The 10,475-nt window shown below is 39.6% G+C and overlaps 1 protein-coding gene across 1 annotated transcript; it reads left to right on the top strand.

Annotated features, from left to right (window-relative positions):
- Window positions 1–1,586: 1,586 nt before the first annotated feature.
- On the top strand, window positions 1,587–3,449 carry LOC103676314 (olfactory receptor 7G2-like). Its single transcript, XM_008705471.1, has one exon. The coding sequence runs from the start codon at window positions 2,226–2,228 to the stop codon at window positions 3,189–3,191; it is 966 nt and encodes a 321-aa protein (XP_008703693.1). The 5' UTR covers window positions 1,587–2,225; the 3' UTR covers window positions 3,192–3,449.
- Window positions 3,450–10,475: the final 7,026 nt, after the last annotated feature.

The raw sequence follows: 10,475 nt of genomic DNA, 5'->3' as shown, positions 1-10,475 counted from the left end.
CAAATGAACACTGACATCATTCCTGTGCACTTCATTCCTTTTCTACACAATAAAGATTCCCAGCTAGCGCATCAGGACAGAAACACTACTCTGTAATTTGCAGTTATCATGCTACCTTCTGAGAAGGAAGAAATATTTCAGGTGCCATGTTCATGGACCAAAAACCACACACACACACACACACACACACACACACACGATAGCAAATGTTATCAGGAGGGTCCCACATGCTGAGTGCTGTGCTGGCTGCTTTTCTTCTATGCACTGTTCATCACTGCAACATCCCCATAAGACTTGATGACAGTCGCCACTCTACACTGAGGACACCAAGGCCTCCATACAGTTGAACAGTTTCCCCATTCACAAAGCAAGTGCTGGTTTGGGTTACCTTCAGAGTTCTGAGTCTAAGTAATAGACCAGATGATAAAGGCTGTCATGGCCACTTCTGTGTCCCCCAGGTGAGGGAGCACCACTGCTTTACAGAAGCAGTCCTAGTAGGGCACTCGATTATCTTCTAAGTACCTTATAAATCTGCACTGTCTTGAAGGTCTTTGTCTTCCAAGGACCAATAATTGTTTGAATTTTCCTCTATTTTGAAGAGCCTATGCATTTGATTCTTTCTCTCATGTAGCTGTTTTTATTTTTATTTTTTAAGATTTTATTTATTTATTTGACAGAGAGAGAGACAGCCAGTGAGAGAGGGAACACAAGCAGGGGAAGTGGAAGAGGAAGAAGCAGGCTCATAGCGGAGGAGCCTGATGTGGGGCTCGATCCCAGAATGCCGGGATCACGCCCTGAGCTGAAGGCAGACGCTTAACCGCTGTGCCACCCAGGCGCCCCTCATGTAGCTGTTTTTAAAAACTGATATGCCACCTGTCACCTTGGGTGGAAAAGTCCCCGAGGACAGACAGCATCATTGACATAGTTGCCTACTTCTCTTAGATGCGTCACTAATGCAGATGAGTAGCATTTCCATGGAGGAGTCTTATGACTTCCAAGTTTATAAGCAACATTTTTCAATCTATGCTCAGGTGCAGAGCATATGCTTGAATGGATGCCATGACCTGCTCCATTTTTCACACTTCCACTCTGCATCATGGGTAGAGGTGGACATGCCTTGTAGGTGAGGGAAAGATTTAAGGCATTTCTCAAGATGAAAGTATTAAAATTTTGAAAGGAACCTATGAAACATAAGATGGTTTAGGAATGCTAATGTGATATCATCCAGAAACATTAACAATGATAGGTCAAGACAGTCAAGTTATCCCATATGTGGCATTTAAGAAACAAAACAAATGAGCACAGGGATGGAAGAGAGAGAAGGGGGCAAACCAAAAAACCTAGACTCTTAACTATAGAGAACAAATGATGGTTACCAGAGGGGAGGGAGTGGGGGGATAGTTTAGATGACGGGGATCTAGGAAGGCACTTGTGTTGATCACCTGGTACTGTGTGGAGGTGTTGAGTCACTGTACTGTTACCTGAAATTAATATTGCACTGTATGTTAACTAATTGGAACTTCGATTAAAAACTTAAAAACTTAAAAAAAAAAAGACTGTCAACTCGGCAGTCAGACAATCTGAACTCAGACCTACCCTTCGCCACACACTGTGTACTTCACATCCATGATGTAATCTCACCTCACCTAAGTGTCCCCATGGGTGAATGGAGTAATAATATGATTTAACTCATCAGTAATTTGACATACGTTTCAGATGACTCTGAGCATATCAAAGATGGCAGAGCGGACTCTGTAGGAAAGACTGGATAACATCATTCTTCCTTCTATTTGTTTGATGGCAAGAAATATTTCTGAAGGAAACACCATTCTTATTCATTATAGACTCAAAACTTAGCACAATGTGCGAAGCAGAGCTGGTGATCAAGAAAAGGGGGACAATAGAGGGAGGACGGGGAAAAAGAGAAATGATGATAGAGGGAAAAATTAGCAGAGGGAAAGTTTAGAATATTCACATGGATTCTCAATAGTTTTTTTGGTTTTTTGTTTTGTTTTGTTTTTCTAAAAGCACTGGCTCTTCAACTTTGGCGTACGTCAAATTCATCTGGAGGGCTTGCCAAAAATAGATTGCTGGTCCTCACCTCAGAGATTATTATCTTCAGTAAAACTGGAGTGAAAACAGAATTTGCATTTCTAACAATTCCCAGGTGAAGTTACTTGACTCATCCAGGGACTGTTCCTTTTTTTTTTTTTAATTTTCACCACATGTTTTCCATCAGATTCATCAATGCCATGGAACCCAGAAACCAAACAGTATTTTCAGAATTCTTTCTCTTGGGATTGACAGATGATCCAGAACTGCAGCCCCTACTCTTTGGCCTATTTTTATCCACGTACCTGGTCACCATCCTGGGAAACCTGCTCATCATCCTGGCTGTCATTTCTGACCCCCACCTCCACACCCCCATGTACTTTCTCCTCTCCAACCTGTCCTTCACTGACATCTGTTTAAGCACAACCACCATCCCAAAGATGCTGGTGAACATCCAAACACAGAATCAGAGCATCAGTTATACAGGCTGCCTCACCCAGGTCTTCTTTGTCTTGACTTTTGTTGGTTTGGAAAATTTTCTCCTTGCAGCAATGGCCTATGACCGCTATGTGGCCATCTGCCATCCCCTGAGGTACACTGTTATCATGAACCCCCAACTCTGCGGCCTGCTGATGGTGCTCTCATTGCTCATTAGCATTGTCAATGCCCTGCTCCATAGTCTGATGATACTACGGTTATCCTTCTGTAAGGGCTTGGACATCCCCCACTTCTTCTGCGAACTTGGTCAGATTGTCAAGCTTGCCTGTTCTGATACGCTCATCAATAATATCCTGGCATATTTTGCAGCTGGCTTATTTGGGGGCGTTCCTCTCTCTGGAATCATTTTCTCTTACACTCAAATTTTCTCCTCTGTTTTGAGAATGCCATCAGCAGGCAGGAAGTATAAAGCTTTCTCCACCTGTGGGTCTCACCTGTCAGTTGTGTCCTTGTTCTATGGGACTGCTTTTGGAGTGTACATTATCTCCGCAGTTAGTGACTCTTCCAGGAAGACTGCCATGGCCTCAGTGATGTACATCGTGATTCCTCAAATGATGAACCCCTTTATCTACAGTCTGAGGAATAGTGACATGCAGGGTGCCTTGAAGAAACTTGTCAGTAGGATACCTTCTTTTCTATGATTGTGCCATGTACCTTGGGCTGGGTTGTAAGAATATATCAAAGTTATACAAATCACAGGAGAACCAGGAAGTTTAATTCTTCTGTCACCAAATGCTTCTGACATGATTAGATAACATAACAGCCAAGTATATTTTAACTTAGAATTGAAACCTAACTTTTATTTTTCTTTAGCCTTTTTATGTTTAACAAATTATTTCAATTCTTACTTCAATGTTTTTCTCAGTTTCATAGAGGCAGAACCTGAGACAGAGGTCAAACTTTTATACTGTTTGTATGGACGACTCTCAGAAGAAGGAAAGTCGTAGAATATGGATAGCTCAGAGAGTGGATAGAAACACAACTGTGATCATATCTAGAGACTGGCTTCGACTTGATCCTGTGATTAGACCATGTCAATTGAAACCCAAAGTCAGGCCTACAGTGAGGCAAGAGAGCTCACCTTTCACAGCCCAACTTAGTAATTATGGAGACCAGTCACTGCTAAACCATATTCCATTGAGGCAATATTAGCATCCACTATACTCAGTTTCATTATCTATAAGAGTGGCATAATGATATCATCACATTTTGAAATAATTGTAAGATATTTGTGCTTCATCAAGGAGGAAGCCTTCAGTTCTAATAAGAAAAAATTCGTATCTCTAATATGGTCAAACGGGAAACAGTTGTTGGTCATTACTAGGACTTCAGAGACAGGGAACGTAAAACAGGGGAGTAGGTTTCATGCCACCTCTGCATTTGGTGGCTTTGCCCTTGGACTGGTTCTCCTCAAGTCGCAAGGTGGTGGCAGCAAATATAGATGTCATGCTTGAACGTGATGCCCAGGGACAGATAACCGAGAATAGGCCTCTTGATGGAGTCAATCAAAGCACATCTACAGGAGGTGAAATGGGGGCCCTCAATATGATATGTCCACATCCTAATCCCCCTCATTTGTGATTAGTAACTCGTATGATAAAAAGGATGAATGATACTGGAACTTGCTTAGAAAAAGGGTCTTTGCAAAGGATGCACTTATACTGGGCTATCTGGGTGGGCCCTAAATAGAAATCATATGTTTCCTTAAAAAATAGGTAGAACTGAAGAAGATAGAGAAAAGGAGGCGGTGATGTGACCATGGAGACAGATGTTAGATTGATGCCACCAGTATTTGATCTCCAGTATTTGACCATTTTTATCCTATAAAACTGTCATTTTTATCCTACAAAACTGTCACTTTAATAGAACCCTAATGTGTCTTTTTTATCACTCCTTTACATTGCCCAATACTACATGTTAAATAAATTTGACCTAATATTGGTCTGGCTAAAAATTTAAACTAAATGAATTCTCACCAACACCAGCCATATGACAGAAGAGGAGGTTCCTGACCTCTCTCCTCCTGGGAACACACTCACCATACAGGTACACACAGATTAATTCCCTCTGAGAGAAATCCAGAAACTGGTTGGGTGACTCCTACGTATCAGAGGACTGAGAAAATACCTACCTCTAAACAGGGAGGAAAAGCTGAGGTATGTTCACACCACCCATCTCACCCCTAGGATAGCACCTTACAACCAGGAGAGAATCCCCAACCCAGCTTATCCCTGAGGAGTGAAGGGTTAAGACCACACACACAGGGCCCCAACTGATATGGCAAACCTGAGGGACTGGCTCCCAAGTCTTTTAGCTTTGACAGCAATGTGGCTTGGCTTTTCCAAATCCTCAGATACCACAGAAAATCAAGAGGCAGTTTTTACAGGGGTACATGAGTATTTCTCATGGTTATCCCCCTGGGCCCAGCACAGAGGGAGAAGGTAGAAACACAAGGCTTCCACTTTTTCCCTGGAAGGTGTTTGACTACATACTTTCCCAAGGGTTGGGCTCTAATCAGCCTGTATCTGTGATCTATTGGGCTCCTCTGGAAGCCTGAAATGGCTTCTGGATATTTCCAATGGAAGCCTCAGATGTCCTGATTTCACACTATTCTACAAAATTATAGTAATCAAAACTACGTGATACTGACAGTAAAGTGCACACGTAGACCAGTGGAACAGGACTGAGAAACCAGAATAAACCCTCACATATACAATCAACTTGTATTTGACAAAGTAGCCAAGGATACTCAAAGGAGATGGGATAATCTCTTTAATAAATGCTGTTGGAAAAACTATATATCCCCATGCATAAGAATGAAATTGAACCCCTGTCTTAGACCACTCACAAAAATTAACTCAAAATTATTAATGACCTAACCATAAGACCTGAAAACCATACAATTCCTAGAAGAAAACTTGGGGGGAAAGCTCCTTGACATTGGTCTTGGCGACAATTATGACACCAAAAACACAAGCCACACTGCAAAACTTAAAAAGTGTATCTACATCAAACTAAAAAGCTTCTGCACAGCAAAGAAATAATGAACAAAATGAAAAGCCTCCCTATGGAATGAAATACTTTTAAATCATGTATCTGATAAGAGGTTAATAGCCAAAATATATAAAAAACATATAACTTAATAGCAAAAAATAATCTGATTTAAAAATCAGCAGAGGAGATAAATATTTTCTAAAGAAGACTTATAGTTTCAGCAGTTTTTTTGGTGGAGTCTTTTGAGTTTTCTATATATAGTATCATGTCATCTGCAAATAGTGGAAGTATTACTTCTTCCCTGCTGATTTAGATGCCTTTTCTTTTGTTGTCTGATTGCCGTAGCTAGAACTTCCAGTACTATGTTGAATAAAAGTGGTGAGAGTGGACATCCCTGACCATAGAGGAAAAGCTCTCAGTTTTTCCCCCATTAGGATATTAGCTTTGGGTTTTTTTTATACAGATGGCTAACAAGTTCAAGAAAAGATGTTCAACATCACTAATCACCACAAAAGGCAAATTAAAACCACAATGAGATTGGGGCGCCTGGGTGGCACAGCAGTTAAGCGTCTGCCTTCGGCTCAGGGCGTGATCCCGGCGTTATGGGATCGAGCCCCACATCAGGCTCCTCCGCTATGAGCCTGCTTCTTCCTCTCCCACTCTCCCTGCTTGTGTTCCCTCTCTCGCTGGCTGTCTCTATCTCTGTCGAATAAATAAATAAAATCTTATAAATAAATAAATAAAACCACAATGAGTCGTCACTTCACACCTGTTAGAATGGCTTTCATTGAAGGACGAGAGATAACAAGTGTTGGCAAGAATGTGGAGAAAAAGGAAGTCTGGCATACTGTTGGTAGGAATGTAAACTGGTGCAATCGTTATGGAAAACAGTATGATCCCTCAACCCCAATTCTGGAAATAAAACTGAAGGAGGTTAAATCACTATCTTGAAGAGATATGTGTACTCCCATGTTCATTGCAGCATTAGTTGCAAGAGCCAAGACATGGAAACAATCTAAGTGTCCATCAGCAGATAAATGGATAAAGAAATTTGATTGGTATATGTATGTATACACACACACACACACACACACACAGGAATACCATTCACCCATTAAAAGAAGGAAATCCTACCATTTGAGACATATGGATGGAACTTGAGGGCCTTATGTGCAATGAAATAAGACAGACAGACAAAGACAAATACCATATGATCTCACTTACATGTTGAGTTTAATAATATAATAAAACATTATTAAAAAAAAACCTAATCCCATAGATACAGAGAATAGATTGGTGGTTGCCAAATGTGGGGACTGAGGGATTGGTGAAAATGGGTATTGGTGGTCAAAAGGTACAAAATTCCAACTATACATCATGGGGATGTAATAAATTGTGTTGCATATTTAACAGTTGTTAAGAGAGTTAAAGTTTTCATCACAAGAAAAAAATATTTTTATCTATTTATGGTGATGAATGTTAACTAGACTTATTGTGGTAATCATTTTACAAGATATACACATATCAAATCATTGTGTTGTACACCTGAAACTAATGTAATGTTTTATGCCAATTATACCTCAATTTAAAATATTGAAGATAGGACTACTATATAACCCTGTAATTCCACTTCTGGGTATATGTGCAGAGGAAGCAAAATCAGTATCTTGAAGTGATATCTGCTCTCACATGTTAATTTCAGCATTAGTCACAATAACCAAGATATATAAATAACCTAAGTGTCTATTGACAGATGAATAGAGAAAATTTGGTGTACATACCATGCACTATTATCCAGCCACAAAATAGAAAGAAATTCTGCCATTTTGACAACAGCTCAATAGAAAAATCATAAACTGGTAGTCAACAGAGAGTAAAAATAAATGCCCATAAATATATGAAATGACACTCAATCTCATAGGGAAATGCCAAATAAAATAATTTTATGCCCACTAGACTGTCAGTATAAATAAAAATGTGTTGGTGCTGATATGGATCACCAGGAATTTTGGTGTGCATGTTAAATTATCCAACCACTTAGGGAAAATCCTTAGAAATATCCAGAGGACTGACTTATTTCACTTAGCATAATACCCTCTAGTTCCATACACATCGTTGCAAATGGCAAGATTTCATTCTTTTTGATGGCTGGGTAAGATATATATATATATCTTTATTTATTTTATATATATATATATCTAAATTTATATATATATTTTTTTATAATGATTTTTTATTATATTATGTTAGTCACCATACAGTACATCCCCGGTTTCCGATGTAAGGCTCGATGATTCATTAGTTGTGTATAACACCCAGTGCACCATGCAATATGTGCCCTCCTTACTACCCATCACTGGCCTATCCCATTCCCCCACCCCCCTCCCCTCTGTGGCCCTCAGTTTGTTTCTCATAGTCCATAGTCTCTCATGTTTCATTCCCCCTTCTGATTACCCCCCCTTTCTTTATCCCTTTCTTCCCCTACTGATCATCCTAGTTCTTATGTTCCATAGATGAGAGAAATCATATGATAGTTGTCTTTCTCTGCTTGACTTATTTCACTTAGCATTATCTCCTCCAGTGCCATATATATAAATCTTGCACATCTTCTTTATCCATTCATCTGTCAATGGACATCTGGGCTCTTTCTGTATTTGGCTATTATGGATGTTGCTGCTATAAACATTGGGGTGTATGTGCCCCTTCAAATCACTATGTTTGTATCCTTTGGATAAATACCTAGTAGTGTAATTGCTGGGTCATAGGGTAGTTCTATTTTTAACTTTTTGAGGAATACCACAGGATTCCACTCATATGTGGAATTTAAGAAATAAAACAGATGAACATAGTGGAAGGGAAGGGAAAATAAAATAAGATGAAAGCAGAGAGGGAGGCAAATCATAAGAGACTCTTAACTCTAGAAAACAAACTGAGGTTGCTGGAGGGAGGTGGGTAGGAGGATGGGGTAACTGGGTGATGGGCATCAAGGAGGACACTTGATGTAATGAGCACTGGGCTTTTTATACAACTGATGAATCACTAAATTCTACCCCTGAACCAAATAATACAGTATATGTTAACCAAATTGGATTTAAATTTAAAAATTAAAAAAGAAATATCCAGGGGCGCCTGGGTGGCACAGCGGTTAAGCGTCTGCCTTCGGCTCAGGGCGTGATCCCGGCGTTATGGGATCGAGCCCCACATCAGGCTCCTCCGCTATGAGCCTGCTTCTTCCTCTCCCACTTCCCCTGCTTGTGTTCCTCTCCCACTGGCTGTCTCTCTGTCAAATAAATAAATAAAATCTTTTTTAAAAAAAAGAAATATCCAAAGGAGAATAGGTATATTTATATACATAATAATTCTATCCCACGTATAAAACATTCTCCTTTCCACCATGAAATGTATATAATATTCAAACAGATTTATTTATAAATGAAGAAGAGTACCAACCAAAATATCTTTCAGCCTCACAAGAATACTGATCTTGTAATGTCTCCATACGTAATATAATAATAGCAATGAAAATAAATTACTGCTACAACCAACACTTTTGAACCTCAAAAGCACTAAGATGGAAAAACAATCAAGACCCAAAATGCAACCATTAAGATTTAACTTTTAACTTGTTCAAAAATAAAAAAATTTACAAATTGGATAGGGATACATGCGGGTGATAATAACATTGAATCCCACTGCCCATTTTAGAGGGCAACTGTGATCAAATACTGACAACTTTATAGGATTCAACCTAATGGAAGAACATCTAACAACATGATTAATACAAAGTTCAGTATAGTGCTTGTCACCTGGGAGAGAGAGGGTAACGTGGCTTGGACACCATCAAATGGACTGTCTGTGGCACAGCTTCATTTCCTCACCTGGGTGGGAGGTACATGTTTTACTATTTTTAAAAACCATAGATAGATTTTATATACTACTTTCTATATATTTTAACAAGAGAACTTCAGGAAAGGTCTCATGTTCCAGATTCTAAATACATTCTTCCATAGATTTCTTCCACCTGTTGCAACCATCTGGACCATAAGGGGAGCTAGACCCAGGAGGAAGCCACCACCTGGAGGAACAAATGAAGCCTTACTGTCCGGTTCTTGTATAGCCCTACTTCTGAAGTCCTTACAATGAAAGAGAACTCTTTTTTTACAGCTTTATGGAGGTATAATTAACAAAATCGTATAAAGCGAGGGTGTACAATATGACGACTTCTATGTATGCACTGTGCACTGATTGCCACAAGAACGTTAATTAACACATCCATCACCTCATAACCCTCTCTGTGTTTTGAGCATATTAGAGTCAGGATTTCTTTTTCTTATACAACCAAAGACCTTCTCACTGATAAAATTTAATGATCTCCCAGCATGCCAAACCACTAAGATAACCTAATAATGCCATTTTAGATGTCATGGAACTGAGTGGTTGCTGATGTTGCCCCGCACAGGTACAGTTTCCAGCGACTGGAATTGGTGATTACTGAATCAGGGTAAAAAATATCAGCACCTGGCATCCTAGCACTTTCAACACTGAAGTGCGATTCTCATGGCATGATCCCAGAATCAGGTAGACTCACGACACCCTCATTTAAATTCTTTCCCTGTTCTATCCACCTTATCCCACTTCTCTTCTGAAAACACATCTCACAAGATCGCTATGACAAGAACCCCTGACTCAGGTTCTGCTTTGAGGGAATCTGACTCAGAAACTGAGATTACAGATTTGAAATCACTTGCCACACACCACATTGCTTGATAAAGTGCAGGTTAGTTTTCCGCATCAAATTAAAATGCACATGGCCATTATGCTATCTCGTCATTTCAGAAGATGATGATGCAAGAATCAGATATTCTAGCTCATCATGTATTTTTGTCACTTTGACTCATTCTAGAAACGACAGTTGAATGCCAATGACACAA

Source organism: Ursus maritimus, unplaced genomic scaffold (assembly GCF_017311325.1).
Source record: "Ursus maritimus isolate PB19 unplaced genomic scaffold, ASM1731132v1 scaffold_14, whole genome shotgun sequence".
Taxonomy (NCBI): Eukaryota; Metazoa; Chordata; class Mammalia; order Carnivora; family Ursidae; genus Ursus; species Ursus maritimus.
Note: the sequence above shows the minus strand (reverse complement) of the source record. Positions and strands in the feature narration are given on the sequence as shown.

What these genes read in the sequence shown, in the direction of transcription:
- LOC103676314 (XM_008705471.1), top strand. Translation starts at nt 2,226, where the DNA reads ATGTTTTCCATCAGATTCATCAATGCCATGGAACCCAGAAACCAAACA.